Source organism: Botryllus schlosseri, chromosome 9 (assembly GCF_051294905.1).
Source record: "Botryllus schlosseri isolate E-star chromosome 9, Bs_hap1, whole genome shotgun sequence".
Taxonomy (NCBI): Eukaryota; Metazoa; Chordata; class Ascidiacea; order Stolidobranchia; family Styelidae; genus Botryllus; species Botryllus schlosseri.
In genome coordinates this window covers 8,606,000-8,633,053 of record NC_137244.1, presented here as the reverse complement: position 1 = coordinate 8,633,053, position 27,054 = coordinate 8,606,000, and the positions used below count along the sequence as shown (strand labels likewise).

At 40.8% G+C, this 27,054-nt stretch overlaps 2 protein-coding genes across 2 annotated transcripts; one reads left to right on the top strand and one right to left on the bottom strand.

Moving 5' to 3' along the window:
- Positions 1–61: 61 nt before the first annotated feature.
- On the bottom strand, positions 62–21,419 carry LOC145447121 (uncharacterized). Its single transcript, XM_080325539.1, has 15 exons — positions 21,266–21,419; positions 21,102–21,143; positions 19,747–20,795; positions 18,927–19,096; positions 18,605–18,851; positions 14,175–14,401; positions 13,990–14,112; positions 13,790–13,934; positions 13,563–13,712; positions 10,329–10,488; positions 6,681–7,437; positions 5,287–5,457; positions 5,089–5,230; positions 399–567; positions 62–310 (listed from the first exon to the last, which is right to left on the bottom strand). Exons 1-15 carry the CDS (start codon positions 21,339–21,341, stop codon positions 105–107), a joined length of 3,834 nt encoding a protein of 1,277 aa, XP_080181665.1. The 5' UTR covers positions 21,342–21,419; the 3' UTR covers positions 62–104.
- LOC145446985 (general transcription factor II-I repeat domain-containing protein 2A-like) lies at positions 15,486–17,361 on the top strand. Its single transcript, XM_080325394.1, has 2 exons — positions 15,486–16,832; positions 16,897–17,361. Exons 1-2 carry the CDS (start codon positions 15,486–15,488, stop codon positions 17,008–17,010), a joined length of 1,461 nt encoding a protein of 486 aa, XP_080181520.1. The 3' UTR covers positions 17,011–17,361.
- Positions 21,420–27,054: the final 5,635 nt, after the last annotated feature.

Below are 27,054 nucleotides of genomic sequence, written 5' to 3'. Positions count from 1 at the left end.
ACGGCACTCTTCCCCCATCCCACGTACACGATAATTACTGTCAATTCAAAACTGCGGAATGTTGTAATGAACTCATGTTTGTGAATGGGAGAACCACAATTTGTTTACAAGGTATCAATTTCCTTCATAGTCCTCTTTATCCATTCGACGAAGTTGTAAACTCTTGCATAAATACCAGGCGCCTTATCCCTCGCACACCCGATGCTCCACGATGTCACGCCATTCAAATAGAAGTTTCCGTATTTACCGCGGCAGAATAATGGCCCACCGGAGTCGCCGAAGCACATACCTGTCCCACCGGCAGGGTACCCTAAATATTGCAAAATAATGACTGGCGGCTATCGGCGATAAATGCCGAGCATGCAGTGCAGACATAAAACAATTCGTGTATTATTTACCCGCGCAAAATGCATTCTTGTAAACTGTGTTCCGCATCATCGGATACGAATTGCATAGCTCACTTTCCAGAATTGGCGCTTTTGTGTAGTGCAGAAATTTGGAGGAAATCCTGGATTCGGTGATATCGCCCCAGCCGGCGATATAGCAGGTATCGCCGACGCGAACGTCCTTTGAATACCAGGTCATAGGGTCACATTCCACGTTTCAGACAGCTGATTTATAGCATTGAATTGTTTTGACGATCTCGCGATTACGTGTGAGACGACAGCATTTATCGGTTCTACGGAATGATTTTGATGACTCGTGTGCGTTTTATCCAACAACAGCACTTCAAGCGAAGCTACTCATGGCATTTTCAAGTCTCTAGAGCAGGGGTGGGCAAACTTCTGAGCTCGCGGGCCGCATTCAACATTTGAATCCATTCGCGGGCCGCACTACATAAAATTGGGCTACTAAGCCAAAATTCAATATTGTTACTTGATTACATAGTGACTGATAACATGGAAATAATATATATATGTATTTGTATATTTAAAACAACCAAAACATTGATTTGATGAAAACGTACACGCTTCAGAAACATTGACATATTTTATATGCTGGTCGTCCTCATTGTCAAAATTAGGGATGAAAGTCGGTTGTCCCGATTCAGGGATATTTAGAACTCTAGACAGCCCTGTCCCGATTCTTAGAACTGGTTGTATATATGAGTGTGTGAGCAGAGATATGGTCATAGATTTGTTGCTTGTACTTTTGGTTTAACTTCATGCAAGACCGAAACAGCACTTTGTGAGCCCCACCCCAAAAAACGTTGGTCTTGGGTGATAAACCGAAATTAGGGGGGAGCTCAGGAAGTGCTGTTTTGGTCCTGCCGAATATCTATAATTCCTGATTGAATCGGTCAATAATATCGGGAATTGCATATAAATTGCTATCAACTTTTTTGTCCTCTCTCTTCCCACGGAATTAGATTTACCGTTAGAGCTGAGTGAGATATTTTCTTGGAAAATGTAGGGCCCGTTACCGATAATAATTAAACATGCTGTCCGGGTGTGGACCCGTTGGTAGAATGACTTCGTTGCATCATGTTATTTAGTGACCTCCTGTCTGCTAGGTAAAAATATATTGAAATCGCCCAAACGTATAGCCTACTAAACTATAAAAGTCGCACACGATTTCATATTGGTCTTTCTTCACTGGAAGATAATCTTCTCTGCGGAATGAAATTTGTCTTGTAGGGTTCAGATTGCCAGGACACGAACATTCGGCGCCAGCCATTTTGGCGCCTATGGTCAATTATACATATGACCAATGTTCCCTCTAATTTTTCAAGAGTCTGCGCAAACACGCCAACTCACTGCGCAGGTCCTCGGACAACAGTGCGCAAACACCCTCCAATAGGGTGATAAAACTAACTACTGGGGGGCTTCGCCCCCCAGACCCCCTACGGCTCTAGGCTTCTTCCGGTACTTATCATGTACATTAGGTGCACATTTAGTAGTGACGTCCCTAAACGCGCGAAGCGCGAAAAAATTTCTATAATTCATGATTGCATCGGCCAATTTGATCGGGAATTGCATATATATTGCTATCAATTTTTATCCTCTCCCTGCTCACATAATCAGATTTACCGGCAGAGCTTATCCAGTGAGGTGTGTTGGAATAGATAGGCCCTCTAAATAATAATAAAACATCTTCGGGCGTACCCGTTGATATAATGACTTCGTTACATGATGCTATTTCGTGACCCCCTATCTGCTATGTCAAAAGATATTGAAATCGCCAAAACGTACCAAAGTAAAAGACGTACACGATTTCAAATTGGTATTTCTTAACTGGAAAATCATGTTCCCTCGATATGGCATTTGTCTTGTTGTGGGACTCGGATCGCCAGGACAGGAACATTCGGCGCCAGCCATTTAAGCGCCCATGGACATGGACAATTACACATATATTTGTAGATATCGAAGTTTTCGGTCAGCACCGGGGCAGTCTTTTTCGCCCAAGGTTTTCTCGCTGCTGATCGTTCTGGCGCACTTCTTGGATTCGCATGTTACGTAGCCTTTAACTTCATATGTCTTGGCGCGTCATGGTGCGGTAATGGCCGACGCCCAACTGCATATTTCTATAAATCATGCCTAATTTTTGTTGGGAAAGGGTACCCAATAATCAGATATCTTACAACAATGAAACGCGCATAGCGCGAAAAAAGTCCTGAAAAATTTCAAAAAATACATCATGATTTATGTTAATTCTCAAAATAATTTTCGACCCCCTTCGAGCTCGGCCCCTCCAATTGGGGGGTTTGGGGTGCGAAAGTTACGGTCCTGAGTAAATCTTACGCAATGTTCATGCCACGCGAAGAAGACTATCATTCGTTAGTTTCTCGCAGATTAACTTCGAGTTAGCCCATTGTTATTTATAAATTTGTTAAACCATGTTATTTCGCCATTCCCAGAAAATAATGCGCTATTTAAATGATATCAGTATCGCTCACGTGTACGAGGCCATACAAAAAAAATATCTTCCGTGAGGCGCAGGTGATTGTGAACTCTAATTTCTTCACGGAGCGCAATAGTTACCTTTGCGGGGCGCACTTGTACCTCGGTTTCAGACTTCAGTGATAACACTATTTGGCCCTGGCAATGTTCCATCTTAATTTTCACGAATCTGCGCGCCTGCGTGGTCCATTGGACAACAGTGCGCAACAACTATAAAAAAAAACATCACTTCTGATTTTTTGTGCGCAGCGTAGATTTTCTGTGCGCAGAGACCCTTTCAGCACTGCGCATTTGCGCACGTGCGCAGCTTAGAGGGAACATTGCATATGACAGTCCTTTTTGGGCTAGCTTTTCTTGCTGCCGATCGTTCTGGCACAATTGTCGGAGTCGCAAATTACATGGCCCAAAACTTCATATGTGTTCGTGCGTCGTGGCACGGTAATGGCCCACGATGAAATGCCCATTTCTATAAATCTTGCGTCTTTTTTCTTAATGGAAAGGGTACCTAATAGTCAACTTCATTTGGCAACAGTAAATCGCGCGCAGCGCGAAAAAAATGAATGAAGTTGGATGAATTTTCAAAAAAATATTCCAAAATTAATGTTCAGTCACGAAATAATTTTGGGCCCACTTCGAGCTCGAACGGCGCGGCAGTTACGGTTCTGACTTCAGGGCACATGAAACAGCATCATAACCATGTTACCTTTAAATACGCTTCTACGATATATAAATATTATAATACTACTGCACATAAAAAAAACGAATCTATCTAACACACTCGCGAATCGGTTCATCTCGTGTTTCCAATCTTAAATCACACATGTGGTCCGAATTCAGTCATTAACGAGTCACTTTTTGTGATGTTTAGCAATAGAAAGCTTTTATTGTATATGGGCCGCAAGGTCGAGCCATCGCGTAATCAATAAAATTAAAAAAAAAATTCTGTGGTAAAAATGTATAACTTATCATTATCATGTTGAAATATATTAACAAAACGTTTAATCAAGTACCCACAGTAATTTGATTTTTTTACGAAATTTATCAATATTCCTACAACGTTTATTGAGGCTTTCGCGGGCCGCACAAAACGGTGTTGCGGGCCGCATGCGGCCCGCGGGCCGTAGTTTGCCCACCCCTGGCCTAGACCCACTGGTTGGGAAATGAAATAAGGGCTATCGCCGGCATGTAACAGCCAAAATAGTTATGAAATGTGAGATTCTTAAGAAACTAATAACTATTTCGAGTTCGATTGACGGTGGAACAACTTAGAATATTAAAAGTAACCTCTTGACGTTAAAAGATACGTTTACATAGTGTACTATTTCAATCTTTGAATTTCGACCTAAAATTTTGCCCTTTGCATTAGAAATGCCATTACCTTCCAATTGGATAGAATCACGCATATTTCATTAGCGTCAAATGAATAGCATTAGTGACTATATGCAAGTAAGCTTTCACAAAATGTGATTGAAATTCAGGGAGCGATATTCCTAAATTAATTGCCGTGTAGTGCCCAGAGCTTGTAGCTGCTTTTGGCAACGATTCCTTGAAGTGACTGGCATTTGTGGACTCAAATAACTAGACTGCGTAATGTAGTTGAACTATTGTAGTCACTCTATATAACGATGTGATTGATGCTGGAAAAGTATTTGATATGGTTATTGTATCATAAAAACCAAATCCGTGCGATTGGAGTGTTGACTTCTGTATAACTTATGGGGTAATATCGGTAGCAAGTATAGAAACCTCTGCGCAATATAAATGTAGCAAAAGTCAGACGCCTAATACATTGTCCGGTCTGGCCTAGACCGTCAAGGCATAAGCTTATATTCTCTTAAAAGTCCTCGTCGAAATTGTTGGCAAAGCGACGGGAAAATTGATTTTAATATAGCATTTGATTGCTCCAGTTGATACATTTGGTGACGTTTAAAATGTGTACATCAATATATCACGTCACTGAAATGTAGGATTGTAATTAGCGATATGACGTCACGTGACGTCATAAGCTTCACGTTAGCGTTGAACCTTTTAGGGGTTCGCACCATCCCTAGTGCATACACTAGCGAGGAATCACTTTGTGAATTTTTGGTATTCGCAACTTGGATGAATTTTTCGTCAACAGTGAGTAAGCGCTATTAGTGCTTACAGTGAACTTCTGGAACCCTCAGAACCATTTGATGCGGCATACCTGGTTAGGAAGACAAATGGGCTGGATAGTGGGTGATAGAGCCACTTCTTTGTCCATCTTCATCAAAACTATATCATTATACGCAAACGTGGCAAAGGAAAGCAATCCGTTGACAAAAAAAAGGTGTCCCAGTTCGCGGTAACTGTCGAAAATAGTTTGTACGTGAGCGTTAAAAAACGCATCACTGAGATCCCTTACTCGTCGCGATATCGGAAATGCTTGATCCTCCTGATTTGTTCCCCAGCATTCGGAGTGTAACGCTTCTCTCTGCCAACAATTAGTTGAACCGATTCCAGTGGATCGAAAAATATTGGTATACCGTCTGCAGTCCGCCCATTTATGAAGCAATGCGCGGCTGTGATCACCCAACTGCAAAACAAGATAGGTAAGATACGGGATAGTTATGATACGATAAAATCAGAGATTCATAAACCCTGGTTAACTTAATTATTAGCCTTGTACCGCATTTGTTCTTAACGGTTGTTCCATGAAACACACAACTCATAAGTAGTATGATTAGGGTTGCATTTTAAACAGACGGTGTTTAAACAGTATTTTAAACGAAGGTTTAAAAAAAATTGTTTTTTTTTCAAGTTGTAAAATCGTGTCATAATTGTGTAAATACTTTCCAAAAACATGTAGTATGAGCCTACAGACAATTACTACCCGGTGTAGCTGACGTATACGATATGGAATGGTCGAAAACCTCAAAATATAGTCGGTTAAATAGCTATAGTACGTAGATATTTCGTCAAAGGAGCTATAATTACCCCATATTTGTAATTGTCAATGCCAATCCACAATGACGTCATAGTTGAATATTCGTGGCGTCATGGGTTAAAAACAACAACAAAAAAACAATAAAAACATGTTTTAAACAAGGGCCTTGTTTTAAACATGTTTGTTATTAATTGATTTTTGTTTTAAATGCAACCCTAAGTATGATACACCGTCTCGTCCAAGTCTAATTGTCCGATGTCCATCCAACATTGCTTGTGGTATTATGCCTGATCACTAGTCGAACTGTGACTGTGGTGGTGGCTGATACGTCGAGTGCAATGGCGGTCACATTTATAAGCTTACATGTAATTAGGCGTTTACCGTACATTGCGATGACACTTTTCAAGGTAAAGCTTTGTGTTTCTGCACTGGTAGCGGAAAGGGAACATCATAAATCACTGATTTGCCATCTCTTATATATATTAACTGTGAGATTTTCGTTTGCGTGAAAAACATATAATTATGCTTCTGCTGATTTTAACGCTTTGATGACGCACAGGTCATTTTTTGCGCCAGTAATATTTAAGAATCTGCAGAAATTTGGGCATCTTCGAAGGCTTGCAGATGAGTGTAAGTGTTCGGCAGGATACTAAAGGTTTAGAACCGCCGTTCTACCGGTAGTCGCGGAATCAAGTGCCTGCTATAACGTTTCAACAGCCTCTGAAACCGTGCTTTCAAGGGTGGATTTGTTACCGAAATGGAACACGTCTTTAACTGATAAGCATTGATGACAAAGAGTATTTTGAAAGGTGAATATTACGGCATTGCGGGCGAAAGAAAGACAAAACCTTATAGCTTTAGTTCATACTCACGAGTTGCTAATCAATGATCCTGCGCAATACGCAGAGTTCGCCTCGATGTGGATCAACCACGGTAAATTCGATAATTCCGCTCCCGTACCGCCAACTATCCTCTCTGCAACTGGATCGGTGTATCCGAAAGGTACAGACTGCACTCCACACTGACTGATTTCTTCCGACTGACGTCTCACGAAGTACACTCTCAAAGCGAAGCCATTTTTGCTCTTGCCAAACGCCACCTTGCCACCAGAAAGGAATTGTATTTTTGCGGTGCTCCCTTTCACACGAATCGGTGTCTTCGGGGTGTTGCTCCCGCACAATAGACGTGACATTTTCCCCGACGTTATAATCACTCTATCCTCACAGTTTTGATTTGGGGGAAAATCCAGAGCCACTATTTTGACCTGGACTTCATAGTTGTTAGAAGGAGCCTCGACAAGCCATTCACACATTGAATTTGGTTGATATGGAGACGGATAATTCGGACTCGTAATGTAATCACCATTCGTGCGCACGTATCCTCCGCATTTGTTGTTGATAACTTCAATTTTCACTCGAAAGCCCTTACGAGATATAGTGGCGTCAGAAATGAATTCCAGTTTAAAGAAACCTGCCGTTTCCGAGGTGAATTGGGCGATACTTCCGGACAAAGTACGGATTTTATTGATAGACGCTGATTTATTATATCCGTTTTCGTAAGTGCGAATGGTTAGAATATCAACGGGGTCTTCCAAGTCGAGCTCATGTACCGTCAGTCTTAGAAGGTCTCCTGAAATAGCATCAATTAATGTCACGCGTTGTTTCATGTTTCATTTTCTTTCACGGCATGCAATAAATATATCAACAAATATGCTTTTTCCAATTTGTATCAAGTATTAGGCCTACATTATAAGGATGGTGTAGGTTGGTGCTTACAAACGAACCTTGGTAGGTTCTGCACTGTGAATTTTTTTTTCTTCATGTATTACCATTTTTCACGTCATGGCCACATCTCTGGCATTTCCACTTCAGACCAGTGTTGGGATGACTCGAGTCATGACTTGACTCGAATCAGACTCGAGTCACCTTTTTCGTATGACTTGACTTGACTCGAGTCACTTTGCTAAAATGACTTCACTTGACTCGGCGTATCATAAATGTGGATTGACTCGTGACTCGGAGCAAAATTTACGAGTCAATTTCAAGTCATCAAGTAATCGGTGTCGATAAAAATCACTGTATCTTGCATATGGTCGAATTGGTCGCGAAATGCTGGCGTAACCCGTAAGAGTGAGCAATCATTCAATAATTCAGTGATTTAATGAGTCACCATTGTTCTCTCACAAATAAATTGACCGCAAGCGAAGTGATCGAAGCTTACAGCTTACGTTGTCGTAAACTAGGTATAGTAAAATAATTTAACAGCAAAATGTCTATTTCTGTTCTTACCTTAACCAAGCCTCTTGTTTTATTGATATTGAATTCGAATATAGTTTATATAGTTCTCAATCATTGGCGCAGGCCCGAATTGTATCAAATCAATTTGTAATTGCATAATGTATTGCATCTTATCAATTCGTTTCTGTATTCTCTATTCTGCTGCGAACTACACTGGGGATATGCAATTACCCACGTAGTTTAACAGTTCTACATATATGTGAGCGATACAGCGTGTATATTTAACTCTGCATTCGTTCATCGGTTCAGAATAAATGACTACTCAATCTGCATTTCAGACAGCTAAAAAATGCAATGCCGTAATCATGCCCCGTACTTCGAAAAAGCAACTTGACTTGACTTGTGACTTCAGTCGTGACTTGACTTGACTTGACTTGACTTGACTTGACTCGACTTGACTCGAGTCACCTCCAAAAATCGGGTGACTTGACTTGACTCGATTCATTTTCGAAAATCGATTGACTTGACTTGACTCGAGTCGATATGTGCAGTGACTAGAAATGACTCGTGACTCGAAGGTAGAGACTTGATCCCAACACTGCTTCAGACCACTCTTTGCACCGCGCTGGCAGGCAGCATAAAATAATTTAACACTAAACGAGCATGCACCTTGCCAATTGCTAAAACAATTACTTGCTTTGTTAGAAAAGTTTGCTCGAAATATTCCACTTTCCGTTTGTGAATATTTAGTGATTCTCTGCTGTGAGCTTTGCCCGCACGCTACATGTTGGTAGTCAGCGAATTGTGCTTATTCAACCAATCAATGAAATTGATATATAAACAATACATCGATGTCTAATGTAAAAATGTAGCAGTCGTACGGGGTTCATGCAGATTTGATATTTTTATTATATCATAAAAACCAAATCTCTGCAATAGGGGTGTTGGCTACTACTGCATAACTTGTTTATGAGGTAACATCGATAGCAAGTATAGAAACCCGTTTTGCACTCTGATCCAGGGCTGTAATGACTCGAGTCACGATTTTTTGGAGACTCGGCTTGACTCGAGTCATTTTTTCAAACGCGTAAAATTACTCGGCTCGACTCGAGTCAATTTTTGTATTCTAGCCATTGTTCACGACTCGAACTAAGTCATATGACCTGCTATGATTCGGACTCGACCCTCTACTAGATGACTTGGACTCGGACTTGACTCGGTGGTGCATTGCAAATGACTCGACTTGACTCGAGTTAAAACTATAAAAGTGAGATTGACTTGTGACCCGGAGCTTTGAGACTTGGTTACAACCCTGCTCTGATCAATGTCATGTAGCAATGGTCAGCGGTGAATACATTGTCAGGTCTAGCCTTGACCATTAAGGCCTAAGCTTATATTCCCTTGCAAGTCCTCGTCGAAATTGTTGGTAAAACGACGGAAGATATTTATGGGCTTATTGTAACATTTCATTGTTCCAGTTGATACATTTGGTGATACTTAAAAGTCAGCATGTACTTCAGCATTGTGACATAATGTAGACTGAGTCGTCGCTATAGGCATCGTGTACATCAGGGGCGGGCAACATCTCTGGTCAGCGGGCCGGATTTCTAAATCGTTACAGTAATTGTATATTTATTCACCTATACAAGTTTTATCTATACTTATACTGTATTTTATACACCTATGAAATCATAATTATATGATGTGATTTTTAAGTTGAAAGTATAGAGGCCCAAAACAGTATTTAATAAATTTATTAACGTAATATAGGCTACTTCAATTGCTGTTGAAGTCAATAAAATCTGTGGTCGATCAAAGTTGATCTTTGAACTCTGGTTACATGTCGGACGTAGAAAACCCTTGGTAAAGACTGCGCGTGAACAGCAGATAGATTGGACCGCAGCTTTTCTGTTCATTTTCATGGTCGCAAATGTTTACTCGCAAATGTATAGACCCGAACAGAACAAATATTTTCATGGCCTGGCCACCTTTCTCCGGTCGCATTATCATGTATGACCGGAAACTGTCTGCGGGCCGTTTAAAATCCATTCGCGTATGTTTCTCGCCTCTGGTGTAGGCTTACATTAATATATTATTGTGAAATGTAGGGTTAAAATTAGAAACAGGACGTTGCGTGACGTTATAGGCTCGTGTTCGCGTTTGCGTGCGCAAAGAACTTTTCAAAAAGGTTCGCGTTCACACGAACCAGAACCTTTCAGGGATTTGCACCATCCCTTATAAATATCCTTTATCAAATTTGCACCAAATATTATGTCTAGTTACCTTGTCTGGACCCCAAAGGTTTTTTGACAATCCAGCTGCAATTGGATTGCGGTTCATAAGTTTCCGGATAACCGGGAGACGTAATAATGGTTGGTGCTGATACCGTTGTCGGAATGCCTTCACATGACGATATTTTTGGCTCCAGAATAGGGACAGGTGTCTGAAACGAAAATGGGGATTTCTCAGCTATTACATTGTGTTTTCCAGCATGCGGCAATTAATGACAATACCGGCGGCAATATTCCTGGGCTTTGTAGTCAACTGAACACACAGTTCACTATAACGGGGCGAATAATGTTGCAGTTCCTCAACAAATAAAGTGGGTTTCGCCTACTCGAATTACGTCGAGTAACAGGCGGAGGTGGTCAGAGTATAGTCAAGATAGCTACTCAAGTAGAAGAAGAAGTAGCGACGAAATAATCTACTCAAGTACGAGTAGAAGTACTTCTTACATAAGCAACCTAAAACTACGTGAAGTAGAATTGACTGAGTTTAAATCTACTCAAGTAAGTAAGTAGTTGTGAAAACGATCGTAATTCGTTCGCATGGATTGTCAAAAGCTGCAAATTGAGCTTTGCGGAAGGTGTAGTGAGCTTCATTCATATTGATGCATCCCAGGAGGTGTCAATTTTTGACAGAATAAGCAGTCGTTCACATCATGGGATGCAAATGATAGTATTGATAGGGAAATGCGATACTAATCCTTTGTTTACTCGTACAACTCACTTTGAGAATATCATGGCATGGTGCCCTCCCCCATATTATAAGGCCCCTAGTTCATTCGAAGAGCGATACGGAGAAGCTGTGTTGGATACGGCTTTAACACTTTGCGCGATTAGTATACGTTAATTAAAAATATGGCAGTTCGTAAAAATACCATATAGTACAATGGTCGGGAATAGTACAATGGTTGGGTATAAGATATGGCTCTTTTCGCAATATTTGTTTTTTTGCCTATAATTTATCAATATTGCAGCTACTTGTTATTAAATCTTCAGCACGACCAGTATAATTATTGCTGTGGTGGTACTATAAACATGTATTTGAGAGGTTAATACAGTGTCGTATTCATGGTTTTGGGCTCGGACCCCGTTTCAAAATCCTCAAATTTAAGTTGCTGTCGCGCCGGCAATCAATATCATTCCTGAATTCGATATACCCACCACGAAATCGTGGATTGCACGATACGTTGATTGATCATAGCGCCTACGAGACACGGCGGCGCCTATATCACAATACAGTTTTCAAATACAAATTGTCTTTCTGATCTACGGCGAGAAATGAACTGCCGTGGAAGTGACATTCACAATTACAAACAACGCCATAGCTATCCACGTTCTTGATTGATAATGTAGCTCTGTAGTCGCTGTTAAAATGTAGGCGTGTGGCGTAACGCTCTGTTACCGCCGAATACTTTGAGCGACAATTACATTCGATTAATATCAATTAATTAAATTCTATGATATTTACGATGAATTGCACTATCACAGGTGCGGGCATGGCCCGGCCTGGCCTCACATATACCTTAGCTCTCCGTTCACGCTTTATTTTCGGACGATAAATAGACAATAAGTTGCGTGATTTTGGTAGTAAAAATGTTCAAAATTTAGACCTCACTTGCCTCCGCTGACGCCACGTCACTGACACATCACACATTACGGTGGGTATGTATACTGCTGTATAGTGACAATGTTTGGCTCCACCTACGTATGTCATCATGGGTCCTCGCATTTAAGAGTAGCATCAAGACGAACCTACGATCTTGTACAACTGAATAAAGTCTTAACAATAATTATCACCCAGACTACAAAGCCACCAGGAATACCATTTAACACCAAAAGATGCATAAACTTTAAAAAGCGTGTAAAAACTAGATTCATACTTTTACTGTTGTATGCGTCTGTCGGAAATCGAATTGTTAATTTTCTTAAGCTTCGACAAGTATCATATACCTCTCAGTGCAATACAATTAAAATATATAACTTGCAAAAGATCTATGTAACTCAAGGTTCGCATACTCACTACTCAAATAAGGCAACCTGCATGATTAGCACGAATTTTTACAAAGAAAATAAGTGCAAACGACGAATCCCATGTAGTGAATTCAAATTTGCGCTACCATGACGTCACGATTTTGCAACTGTGACGTAGTAGTTGATTGACATGTTCGGCTCTTTGGGAGTTAAGATAGAAAATATAGGGCTAATATGGCTCATCGGACGAAAAAGGTTCCCGACCCCTGATATAGTGTATAGCTTTTTTTTTCCGGAAAATATAAGGCATCACTATACTTGCTTTTATAGGCTTTTCGAAGTTCAGAACTTCAATATTGCAGCAAACAATACGTTCATATTGCCAAATTTATTCCACCGGAAGCTTTTCGACTGGCTCTCTTCAGCAGTGAACGCCAGTAAATGAGGTTAACCAAGTTCGAAATATAGAAAGAATTTTCTCGTTGTGACGTAGTATACATGCCGATGCGACAGTCGGTGTGTGGGTCGCACATCTCAACGCTTGCAACAAAGAATTCGTCAACATGTCCCACGTCAGATTAGGAATTCGCAGGGTGATGACATGTCTGCTTCATCATCACAGTCCCTAGTTACCATGCGTGATTATGACCAAGTAACAGCATATAATTATAGAAATTAAACATGGAACGGCAACGACCGATTTTGCAGCTTCGTTCCGCTTCGCTGAGGCTGGAGAGGAGAATTGTTTTGGGTAAGCGACTGTAGGATTTCTGGCAATCCAAAAGCTATCTTCCTGAGCGCAGAAATTACTGAATCTGGTATTGATCGAAAGCTACTGTTGCACTGATTCCGAAAATATAAGTTAAAATATTGATCAGGCACTGATCCACCTAGAATTTGTCCTCCAAGTCTGAAATATCTGCATTGTTCAGAACAATCGGGTAACCGCAACACAATGGCCATAACAATGACCCGTTGCGTCTCTACGATTGTGATCCGAAGTGAGGGAAAACTACTTGAGTACTTCGAAAAAGTAGAAGTACTTCATTACTGACCACCTCTGGTAACAGGAGAACGAAAACGTAGATATTTCCTGTCTGCAACATGAATGTGGGAAGAGGTTATGAAAATACATGACGACAGAAAACCAACGGACCTCCAAGAACGTGACTCAAGGACGAATGAGCAGGTCACATATATAGACGGTCCTTGTAATATAGTATTAAAGTTACAACAATATAGGGAATAATAGAATACTCACACGATGGTCGGACATCGAATTTCCCGGAAGGTAGGAGTAAATCACGTAACTGCCTTCACGTTTAAAACCAATAGGAAAATATCTTCGATTGATCCTGCTGTGGTACGGCCTACTATTGTATATCCCTACGTAACATTTCACCGCCCCTTCCTAGAAACAAGGTAAAATACAACCGAGCTTTAATACAGATTCGTTCGATAACTTACCAGAGCTAGCACAAAACTTACTTTTAGCGTGCCCATACCGTACAAGTGATACAAGTACTTCCATCCTTCACTCTGACAAGGCTTCGGTAGGATCCCGTACGCATACCGGAGTGTTCCAATTGCCGGAACCACTTCTCTCCGACAAAAGTATAATGGCTTGTCGAACCTGAAAATGTGGACTGTTCAAGTTTCACTTATTCCTGCAATGACGCAATACTGACGTGGTCGAGTAATGGGTGTTTAGCTTCATAGTAATGGAGTCTCCTTTGCCTATTCTTTGTCGGGTCCATCGCAATCCCATATCATCAAATGACGAAATATCATCAATACCTTCTCGCAAGTACCTAGTAAGATAACATAATAGGGATTAAACTGTTTTGAGAACTTTCAAGCTTTTAATGCTTACTTTGAAAATGGAACGCCATTTTGTATGATAGAGTATATCAATACATCAATCATAGTCTCCGCTGTTTGTTGTGACAGCGCAATTTCGTCGCAACAATACACATTATCTCGTTTCGGGCATGGAAGGTAATGATTGGCCGAATCACACTTGTATTCAGTAGTACCCCAAAGGGGAGGCCCAAACATAGCGTTGTGCCGCTTGCAGGTCTTTATATTTCCTCTTCCGATCTAATGAGTATTCGCAAAATTGATATGTAGTTGATATGAAATTCGATTAATTCACTTACACTTAACCTGGGGTCCGTGTACCCCTTGGGGGTACGAAGTACCAAATCAGAGGGTATAATGCGAGGTGCATTTGTGGGATTAGGCCTATACCAGGGGTGGGCAACCTGCGGCCGTGGAGGCATAATTGTGCGGCCGTGAGCGCGTGATGTGAAATGCATGTGCTGGCGGCCGTGTGTTGATGGATCATATGTTACATGTATGATAAAACTTATTACGACGATGAAGGGTATTGTTAAATCACTGTGGTAAACTCTTTCACTGCATACTCTGTGACTGCGTTCCCAGCTGCTTCAATCGACATAATATAATACTGCAATCTACCCACTAAAAGACGGACCTGCGGGGCTCGTTCACTTTCGGACCAAACTCACTACATCCTTACGGGGAAAATGTGTTTTTGGTCCGAAAGTGAACGAGCCCCGTCCTCGTCCGGGTTCTTCAATTTCAGATTTGCTTATTAGGCTTCCTGCGATACGAATATGCGACTATCGTGCACTTTATCGAGAGTTGAGGGCACAATAATGATTGCTAAATATAGATCTGCTTCTTATCTGTATGTATTGGAGTCAACCATTATGAAATTGACCAATCCTCATGTATGTGGACAGAAGGAGTTTCTATACAATCTTGAAAGTTTCCATTAACATGAACCCGTAATTGTCTGTGTAACGCCTTCAGTGAATTGGATAATTTTATTTCCAGTCGTCACTTGTCATGACTACCGGTTGCCGGTAAAGCTGACTTCGCCTAGCGTTTTCTTATTGCATTGTTACGTCACACTTCGCCAATGTCGGTTAAGTATGAGGACCAAGGACTAAGCTTAGTCAGTCTTGTCGCGAAGTCCAAATGTGAGGGGCCTATTGGCGATACTGCGATAGGTTGAACCGTAGTTATAAAAGCCTTGGTAAGCGGATAACATTGAGTGGGTGTGGGTGTATTGAGCAAACGGAAAGAGAATAATACATTGAGACAAAACTTTTTCCTTATAGCCCAATTACATTATAAAGTTGGTCTACATCGCAATATGTCAGTAAAACGAAAAAGAACAGTAACAGAGGAGAAGAGGGCATTTAATATCAAATGGGAGTTGGATTATTTTATGGTAGAAACGGCAGCCCATACTATGATGTGTCTGATATGCAATCAAGTGGTCAAAACTGTTAAAGGAGATAATGCAAGGCAGCATTTTCGTCGTCATGTGTCACACAAGTACGCAAAAATGGTGGGTGAGTCGAGGAAAAGTCGTCTCGAAAGTTTGAAGAAAAGTGTGCAAATGCAGACATCTTGCATATCAGCTTTCATTCAGTCGAAAAATAAGTTGTGCGAAGCGTCTTATATAGTCGCATATCATCTTGGTGCAGCGGGAAAGCCTTATTCAGATGGCGAACTACATAAGCGATGTCTCGTGGACGTTGTTAGGTGCATTCATCCTGGTAAGGAAACTGATTATTCTCCAATTCCTCTCTCGCGTCGTACAATTCAGCGTCGGCAAGATGATATCGCCAAACAGTTGACGATCTCCATACAGACAAAGGTTAATGAGGAAGCAACTTTATTTTCACTGGCTATCGACGAATCGACTGACATTAAGGACTCTGCACAACTATTGATCTTCATTCGCTCTCTGTCTCCAAATTTTGAGTTCTGCGAAGATCTGCTCTCAATGGAAACACTCTCCACCCACACTCGTGGTGAAGACATATTTGGGGCTGTTAAGAATGCTTGCATTCGCAATGGATTAGACTTGAAAAATCTTCGCGGTATTTGTACAGATGGAGCACCTGCAATGATAGGTAACACAAATGGCTTTGTGACAAGATTTTCAGAATTCGTGTCGAAAGAGTACGATAATAACCAGCTCACAAACCTTCATTGTATTATCCACCAAGAAGCCCTGAGTGTCAAATCTGTTGCCTTAAATGACACTCTGAAAGACGTCAATCGCATCATCTTGTACATTCGTGCAAATGGTCTTCATCATAGGCAATTTCAAGAACTTCTGCAAGAGCGCGAAACGTCGGCAGAAGACATTCTCTACCACGCCGCAGTACGTTGGTTGTCCCAAGGAGACACATCTCGTCGTGTTCTACAGTTGCGAGAAGAAATACTGGAATTTTATTCCACAAAAAATAAAGACTGCCCCTTACAAAATGAGAGCTTTGTCATATATTTGGCGTTTCTTGTGGATTTTCTGTCCCATGTTAACATTTTAAACCGAAGCCTACAAGGAAAAGAAGCAACGATATGCACCATGTACAAAAAAGTATCGGATTTTCGTGACAAATGTCGTCTCCTTAAACTTCATATTCAGCAGCGTGATTTTTTCCATTTTACACAACTTAAGTCTCTCATCGACAGCTGCGAAATAAAGGTAGAAAAGATTCCGATCACTTTATTTTCGGGGATTTTTGATACTGTGTTGCAGAATTTCGCAGATCGTTTCAAAGATTTCCAAAAAATATCACATACATTACGACTTGTTGCCTTTCCACACCTGGTGGAAACGGAAAGTGCACCGCCACACCTTCAGATGGAGCTGTTGGAATTGAAGAATGATGAGCAGCTTGTGACAAAGTTCAAGTGCGAGGAGAATTTGATTGACACGTGGAAAATGGCCCATGAATATCCACTTTTGCGAGAATTGGCTAGAGAAACTCTTGTTATTTTCGGAAGCACTTACGTGTGCGAGTCTGCCTTTTCGCAAATGAAATACCTGAAGAACGAGTACCGAACTCGCTTACTGAACGGAAACCTAGAGTCGCAACTAAGACTTATGGTGTCGCGTGAGGTTCCCAATTTTGCAAGTTTGTCATCTCGTATGCAAAATCAAGGAAGTCACTGATTTCAATGTTAGAGACTTTCCTTAAATATATTCGTTTCAAAATATGTTTGGTATTTATTTGATATGATAAGATTAGTAGAAATTAAGTTTTTAAACAAAGCTAAAATGTCCTCCGAGGGCGGCCAAATGTCTTCCTAGGCAATTATACCGCGTCTTTATGCTTGTGGATTGCACTAAAGTGGCGTGAAATGTGGATTTCGGCATTCGCGACGACAATGGGTATGGTTGACTTTATCAACCCAAATAACGTTAACGGGTATTTCGGGATTCAAAACGGAAGATTGAGATTTTTTTAGTCAACTCACATATGGCTGGCGGCCGTATGGCGCCGAAGTATTCGAAATGCGGCCGTGGACGCCAAAAAGGTTGCCCACCTCTGGCCTATACGATATGTAGAGTCCAAAATTATTTTGCAAACCAACATAAAGTGGAATCTTTCCTGGATAAAATTTCTTTGCGCCAGGCGCGATTTCATGTCAATGGTCTTATAAATATAGGCATCATGACAAAATGTATTGAAAATGGGCAGGGGTATCAGAAATTTTACTGAAAGCTCAAGGGGTAAAAACACGCTAAAACGTTAAGAAACACTGGATTAATTGTTTTATTTACTAGTTCATCTTAATCAGGAGGAGGGAGAGAATATCAGCCGTTATCTGATGAGCGCAAAACCTGAATCGATCCAAAAGTTTAGCTCTCACCCATCACAATCACAAGTATAGTCCCATACAAAATCTTTCATGGCACAATTCGGAAGTGACTTTTCAATTTGGATCAGGAGATCATACTGGGGAAAATAGTTCTTAGCAAGTAATGTAATTGCTAAAACCATATGGTTACAATTGGTATTTTCAGATTGCACTTGAGCGTCGCCCAGTTACACTTTGAATTGAATGTGGTGGTGACCATGTGCGCTCCCATTCCGAAGACCGCTCACCAAACTTCCAACGATCCCCGGAGCTGCTTATCCTTGTTTCATGAAACGGGAGAAGCTTATAAGTTTATTGGATATGCTTGCCTTCCCGAATGATTACTATCCTAAATGCTTGGTCAATGAAGGAAAATCCAACCATTATACTGATATAGCACATAGCAATAGTGCTCAAATAAAAAGCATGCGTGCATAACTTCACGGCCGCAAGCAGCTTGAGCCCTTTCGAGACGATTGCAATACCTTTCAACGGTAGGTGTTAATATCAAGAAGTACTTAGGCCTGCGTTCTTGCTTAAAATGCTGCACTATCAATAGTAATTGCAAGCCTAATATCATATAGTATTAGTAGTGATAATATGTATGCTAACCTGCAACCAATCGTTGTATTCGTCAATGACCGGAGTCCACTGATCTCCTTCTTCAACTCCGTAGAACGGTCTGCCACCTGTGTATTCACAAACATCGCTCGCGTGGCACAATGTCTTCCCAACTTCGGCGCAAGCTTTATTTGCAAGTGCCCATGTCAAGTTTTCTTCGTATAGCCTCCTTCTGATCAGACCATTGGTTGGAGTAATAATTTCGTAGGTTAACGAGAAGTTACTTTGACTTTGCACCCTGAACCGCAATGTTGCATTATTAGATATATTGCAAACTGTAATGCAGTCGCGAGACTTGAGCCTATAACGTTACCCGTTTCGCGTAAATGCTATGTCAATTTCATTGTCCAGCGTAATGAAGGTTGGTGGCAATGAGTCCCCGCAGAATTTTCCATAGCCATAGATGTCAATTATTTCAGTTGAACAATTTTTGTAGAAGGGATAACTGTCAAATCTGTATCCAGTAATCCGATAGCTTGAAACCTATAACAAAATCAGCCTATATTGTGGAGTAGCCCATAGCGAATTATATGTATACAGTGCCTAAATCGTTTCGCTGACTCTGCATTAGCGGACAGATTTACTAGAAATGTGAAGCATCAATCCAAAAACCCGTATTCTCAGTATCAGTACATAAATCCGCGTGGGAATCATGTTTAACATCAGTAGAAGTATTTTTACAATTAGGAGACATCACAGATGACGTTTAAGAAGCACAAATGTCACGAAATTCGTCGAAATCAAAAATATTGGAGTGGGGTGTGTCATTGGTCATTTGACCTGGTGGTTTCGCCCATATTAGTATACCAGTTTATTTATCTGTTACATTTTCCAAGATAGCAACTATCTATGATTTTGTACGTATACCCACTCAGAAGTGCTGTTATGGTAATTTGATAGTGGCTATTGCTCCAGAAAACTGCTTTAAGTTGATGTCAATTGTCGGATCTTATATGTAGGCCTATGTCATCATTTTATGAACGATGCTATTTTACATGTAAATTGTCCATCAAGTGGTTCTGACGCAGTAATTCGCCTGGTGCCTGGCTTGGATTACTCTGGGTTCAGAAACTCTTATCATAAATTGGAACAAACATGCCAACCGGTATGGCTAAACTATGTAGCCTACGTACCTCAGAGGAAACACCATCTTCAGGCGGGTTTAGGTTTAGCCGTGAAAATTTTATCCTCACAACGGAATTCGAGGGCGCACTTATCTTCCATCGACATGTAGCAGAGTTTGATAATGACATCTCGTCAGAACTGATGATTCCGGTTGGCGACGTCCGCAGAAGAATCTGACTACCGCATACCGGCGTAACGGTCGGTTCAGAGTAAATTTTCATATGGTTTCCATCACTGTGTTTTGGACCAAAAAATACAAAACTGGACTCAGATTGCATTTGGACATTGTCGTTCGCTGATAACTGTGTCCTAAGCTGTGATCCGCCTCCTAAAGATATGGTCACGTAACGCTGCGTGTTCGCCAGCTGTTTAAGAGAACCATACATATAGAAGTCTATGTTCCAACCATACGGACACCATTTGCTGGTCAAGTAGTGATAGTTGATGTGTTCACCCTCGCCTAACTCTAATTTACGGGAGCAAAAGAATATCACATCTTCAAATCGCCCTTTTAAACTCCCTGACATGAGAGTTATTTTCGTCAGTTCACCAGCTTGTTGCATTGTTTGTTTGCGCGGAGATGTCGATGATTTCTTCATATTTTCGGGTCTATTGAGCGAAAACGAATAGTACGTATCATTTCGCTGCTGATATCTGGTAATGAAAGTTTCAACTGGATGCGGCACCAGAGCCACTGTTTTGATTGTTCTATGACAGCAATAAAATCCACTATCTGCTCGACAAAACTTAAGAAACTTCCCACTGGGCCGTACTGCATTGTCGCATTTCGCACCATTCCAGACAGGAGGACCTTCAGCCTTTGTTAGTCGCTGACACTGTTCGGGTTTGTGCAGGCCCAGGTAAAGCCACTCGTTGTAAGTATCAGCAATCGGCACGTATTTGTGACGCAGAGAGCGTTTCACAAACATTCTCGGAACATCGCGCGACCGAACGTTCGAGTACACGCACAGGTCTTTCTTCATGCAAAGGCGTTTTCCTATCGCCGAACAACGCTCCGACGCACTGTCCCATTGTATCTGGCTTACCGAAGAAACGTCTGCAAAGTAGATATAGCATAGGATAATCGTGTGTATTACCGCAACATAGCCGCCCATATTACATAAGCGCGAGGAGCTGTAAGTTTCACATGATACCACGATGTAGTTCGATAAGAAATATATAATCCATGCAGTCACATAATGCTTTGTTTAAAGTTGCTTCCCGTTCTGAAATTTTTAATCACCCGGGCAGCGATCTAACAGTGTCTTGTATCATAAGTTTGATGTTATCTTATACGTAGCGCATTCAATTTAGAAACCTCCAATTTAAATATGCATATCTACGTGTATACGCCAATACGTACCAAAATAACTCAGTCGTTTGTTGATCACGGACTCTGACTGTCCTGGAATAAACATAAGTGAAATTTAGTACATAGAAATGAACTCTATTTTGCAGTTTATTTTCAAGATGGTTATACATCCCTGATGGAAGTCATACACTATTGATCTTTTACTGCATACGCACCATATGTTACCGTAGGTGCAAGCATCATCACCAGGTATAGTATCCCTCGAACGAAGAAATGTTCGCGTGTCATCATCGTTCTTTCTCTCCACGAAATTCGTTTCTCGTCTATCTCAGTAGCTTGCAGTACATGCGTATTTATACAGAAAAAAAATCTTAACCATAAGTACATATGTCACCGTATGTAGAATAATAATAGAATTACTTAGCCTTATTGTTCTATGGGCGCATTACGGAACGGTTTACTGAAAGTGGTTTACTAAAATAGCCCGTGCAATGATACACGCGGTCAAAAAGTTGGGTATATGTAGGGTTACCATACGTCCTCTTTTAAGAGGATTTGTCCTCTTTTTAGACTTTTTTGAAAGTGTCCTCGGAGGACGCCCTTTTGTCCTCTTTTTTGAGATTTTGTCCTCTTTTTTGAGAATTTTGGTCATATATATAGCAAAATCCGACTGAGATGCCGCAAATCAGCACCGAAGTGACGCTCTGGCGGGTATTTCGGGAGCTGAGCGGAAAGTTGACCTTTTTTTTAGTCAACCACTCGACAATGTGAGGGGAAAAACTGTATTTTGGGCACCGAGCGAGAAATATTACCTTTTTTTTAGTCAACCGACCACCGAGTGGGGAAAATTTACCATTATTTGAAAATTATCCTCCGGTTTTGCAAGTCTGAAAATTCTGTAAAAGTGTTTCTTTTTGGATTTCCAAAATATGGTAACCCCAGGTGTATGTGATTGCTACTAGCAGTTAGTAAGCCTATAGTGATGGCTCGGCAGTTTCTATAGGTTTGTCCGAAGTGGGAGGATTGATTCATAACTCTCTAGCCTGGTCCATGTTTGTTATAAATTTATTGCTGTGAACGCATTTATAAGCCACTCCTGGAGCTCGACAACTTCGAATATTTTTTTTCTCAGTATAGTTTTCTTCCGTGTTTTCATATGCATATATAGTGTAGATGCAAATACTGGCTAAAGATAAATGCTGATAGATTCACTTCCATAGTACAATCAATGCAAGGTGTTTTATGTGACTATTATATTCATATTTTACGATGTGATATAACTTTGTGTGGCGTAACGCCGATAAAATTTGGCGTGGCAACCCTGTCAAAATTATGTTTGTCGAGCCGTAAACAGTATTATGCTACCCTGCATTTACGTTTATATATGTGTAGGTCAATTCAAAAGCTACCCAAATGTACGTTTCTGATACGCAGAAAACGCTGCATAAGAGATTCTTCATTACGATATTTCTGGAAATGCAGATCTCTACAAAATCACTTCGTTGGAAATATGTCGTATGTCGAAAGGACGAATAGATATTTGTTTGTCAAAATATTTTAAAAACAACGCAATTATGGCAATGGCTGTGAGGTATAGTAATCCCGTTTTCAGTTATAGCTCTTAACAACCGATACTTCTGCGTTTGCAATTTGAAATATATTATTACATATCTGCTGATCTATTGTTAACAACGCTGTTACATTTTCGGGCAGCGAGTAGTGTAGCCTGATACGTAATCCGCAGATTTGCTTACGAGCGAATACAATGTCGTGTTAATATGTCATTACCGCGGTTGATCAATGTTTTGAAAATTCGGAAATTAACCGTGTTTCGCACAAATTCGCAATTATTGGGAAGATGCGACACGCACCACCATTGTTTATGTTATGGGATTCAAATATAGCAAAGGCGTTTTAAATATAAACGCGCACTTGGCGTAAACGAATGAGAAATTGGGAGAAAGTGTATTTGCTGTATCAATGGCTATGTAGCCAAACTGGGCACCGTGTAGCGCTGAATTTTAATTAGAATATGAGACACATTGTTAATTATCCCCATGTCAGGAAGACCCGGGCTTTGGTGGTGAAACCCGGGGTCATTCATAAACAAAATGATTTTACGGGATTACTGGGGCAGCGCTATATATACAGCAAGGCTGTATTACTCTAAATTCGACCTCCTAATGTCACACATTATGTGTATTGTAGAAAGCTGTTATGATGTACGGATATTTGTCGACGGCCATGCGCAATAGTTTCTGCAATAAAACAAGCGATGAATCCTTTCAAACATCATTAGGGCTTGTATAGCAAAGTTTCACAGATTTTATATATCATGCCTGGACAAAATAATTTCGTTCTCACGCACTATCGACTCACGAATACTATCACGTCAATCGATTTGATTGTTGATAGCGGTCAGATTACGATAAAGCAAACCGAATCGGTACGAGTAACGCGGCGTTACCGCATCCCGACGCATCAGCAAAATTGTTCGGTAATTTCGATCGCAAACTTTTAAAATTATTTCCGGATGTTCTTTGTCAGAAGCAAGCAAATACATCCCATTGTGAATCCTGAAAATAATGATTCGATACTTTGATTCGTTTGCATTACATTTTCGATAAGGCACCGTACTTCAACAAGGTGAGCACTGTGTTATTGGTCACATGTTAATCCGAAACATGATCTGATAGTACCTACACGTCATTATGTACCTAAATCCAGCAACTGACACGCCACAATCATCAAATTGTAATATATTGCATGACTTCTTTGTTTTGTCAAAGGAACAGTACAATTGATTCGTAGAGTTCTGATTCCAGCGGAAATAACCAGCACTATGTTGCTGGTAACAGGGCCGAGAGCAATGTTCCCTTTCATTCTTCACGAGTCTGCGCACCCGCACCAACTCACTGCGCGGTCCCTTGGACAAGTGTGCGTAGCCACGGCTGGACTCCAGATTTCCCCTCAATTTATCCGGTACTGTTGTAGTTGTTTTGTGGTATTCATGGTGTTTGTCGACTACTATGGTCATTTACACCAGGCCGATATCCCTTACTTTTTAATCTGTATCCAGAGGTGGTCAGTACCGAAGTACTTCTACTTTTTCGAAGTACTCAAGTAGTTTTCCTCTACTTCTGGTACTTACTCAAGTAGATCTGATTTTCGCTACTTCTACTTCTACTTCGAAATATTTTGTGATCTACTTACTTACTTTTCGCTATTTTCAGTTTGTCAAGTAGAAGTAGTTCAATCTTCCAATCAGGAAGATAGCCTGAGGAATTTCGAGGCTGTTTTCACGGAGTATCAACATTTAATTTCCATAAAAGTTTAAAAAAGCCCAGAATTTTCGTCGCGCTTCGCGCGCAGTGCTGGATACGGGGTGACCAGTATGAATTCACGAAAGTATCGGTGAATATAATTTAGGTAGAGGGTTGGCGTGGTTCCGTTCACACCACATTGTCGCCCTTCGTCCATATCAAATAATTCATCACAGTATATATGGCTCATCATAACGTTTGAAACTGATGTTTCGCAATCTAGCATTTACTTGTCATATCGTAATCTAGCATGTCCAATGTCCATGGCGTCTCCAAATCTGGAAAAGTGGACTCTGACTTTTTTAGTTTTAGAGCTGTTTTAGCATACTACCTGTCAAACTTTCTGGACTAAAAACATGAAATACATGTTCCGCTTTTAGAAGTAGTATTTATATTTCACTTTCAATTCCCAGTATCATATACTTTGACTTATAATTATTATCAGCTCTTTCGTCTGGATAGCATACATGCTGAAGCATAAAAGCAAGTGTAGTAATGCCTTTAATTACTGGAAATAAAGCTACACAACATGGCATTTTTACGGTCCACCATATTTTTTATTAACGTTTACTAAACGCGCAAAGTGCACCGCATCCTATACAACTTATCCGTATTGTTCTTCGACTAAACTACGGGCCTTATAATATGGGGAATGGCGCCGTACCATGCTATTTTCTAGAACGTGCTGTTCGAGAAAACAGAGAATTAGCATCGCATTTCCATATCAATACTATCATTTTCATCCCATGATGTGGACGAATACTTATGCTATCGAAAATTGGATACCTGCTGGTATGCATCAATCTGAATCAAGCTCGTCACCTATCGCATAGCTCAATTTGCACCTATTTACAATCTATGTGAACGAATTAGGATCGTTTTCATAACTACTTACTTACTTGAGTACTTTTAAAGTCAGTCAATTCTACTTCTACTTCAAGTAGTTTGAGGTTGCCTATGGAGGAAGTACTTCTACTCGTACTTGAGTAGATATTTTCGTCGCTACTTCTACTTCTACTTGAGTAGATTTCTTGACTACTTTGACCACCTCTGTCTGTATCTGCCAACTTGTAGCGCGGCCCACTCCTAGGCTTTTTGTATTGTTGAATGCCTTTTATTTCAACCATATACTTCTTGTATACCAGTTACCCTCAGAATTCTGCGAAAGCCTTATTGCACGTCATGCTGTTCGTGCTATTATCCGGAGTTCAACTGCATTTTTTGGGAACGAGGCGCGATAATGCTAAGGACGCTTGTCCATAGCAATGAATTGACAACGGTAATTCCGCGTTTACGCCGCCGTACATATGTATGTAGGTACTGAATGTATTCTTGTACCAGTGCATCTGTTTCCCAACAGAAACCTCTGAATTATCCGTAGGTGGGAATTCTCCACTGAATAAGAACCACTCGACTATATCGTCGTAGTGATATCAAATTGACTTATGTCCATTTTACACATTTTGAGAAAATTGACTTTACGTAAAGTTTTCATCTTCTTTTAGTCATGTATTGACCCTGATTAACTTTAAATTATTGAGACATACATAACCATGGCCACGATATGGCCGAATAAAATTGAAAATTCTCATAAACTTGAATTTTTTTCAAGTTTTAAAAATGGACCTTCAAAATTTGAAAACTGGACATAAGCTACTTTGATACCACTGTGACGATGTACTCCAATCCAGTGCTTCTCAACCTTTTATCAGTTGGCGACCCACTTTTGATGCAATGTTTCATTGTGCGACCCACCATGAGCTTTGACAAAACGAATGAGAACGTAATTCGAAGTACAACTAAGGTTGCATTTAAAACTTAAATCAATTTAAAACATGGCCCTTGTTTTGATCGTTTTTTCCATTTTTTTTATTAGCCCTGACGTCACCACATGTCTTCACAGTGAAGTGACATTGACAATTGAAAATAAAGGGTAAGTATGGCTCCTTTGTCGAAAAAGGCTTCCGAACTCTGTATTGAACGGACCAAAAATATGTTTGACCATGCACGTCTACACTGTAATGCCAATGCAGCATTTGTAAGGTCGGCGATCATCATCATCAGAACATCCATTCCGTTCCAATGATCTAAAACTATGCGCTATAACTGTTGAACCGATGGCGATTGCGAGGGCTTCCACAATTCCGAATTGTGTACGTCGACAATATCTGGTGAAAACATCCGTAGGCTCATACAGGGCTTTGGAGCAGCCGTAAATTTAAACTGCTCCAGCTCCGGCTCCGGAGCTTTCTTCTATCATACATTAGCTCCGGCTCCAGCTCCGGAGCCGCATTATTACCACTGCTCCGGCTCCAGCTCCGGCTCCGGCTCTGAAATTATCGAATGGGCCTGTCTATCAGGGGTGACCAACCCGCGGGCCGAATGTGGCCCGCGAGAGGGGTTTGTATGGCCCGCGAGGTAATTTCCTATTATATTATCGAAAATGAATTGCTCAGATTGTGAACTTGCAATGTCAACCAAAAATTACAAGTCTGGCTGCGACACTTGGGATGTTGATGACTAAAATATCAGTTCCGACGCATTGGCAGATCCAGGGTCCAGTCACATTTTCAGTAAATCGTCGTACATTACAATAAACTAAAATGGTAGTGAAATTTTTTTTCACGCTTCGCGTGTTTAATTGTCACACGATTTCTTGCTTGGTTGCCTACCCCCTACTG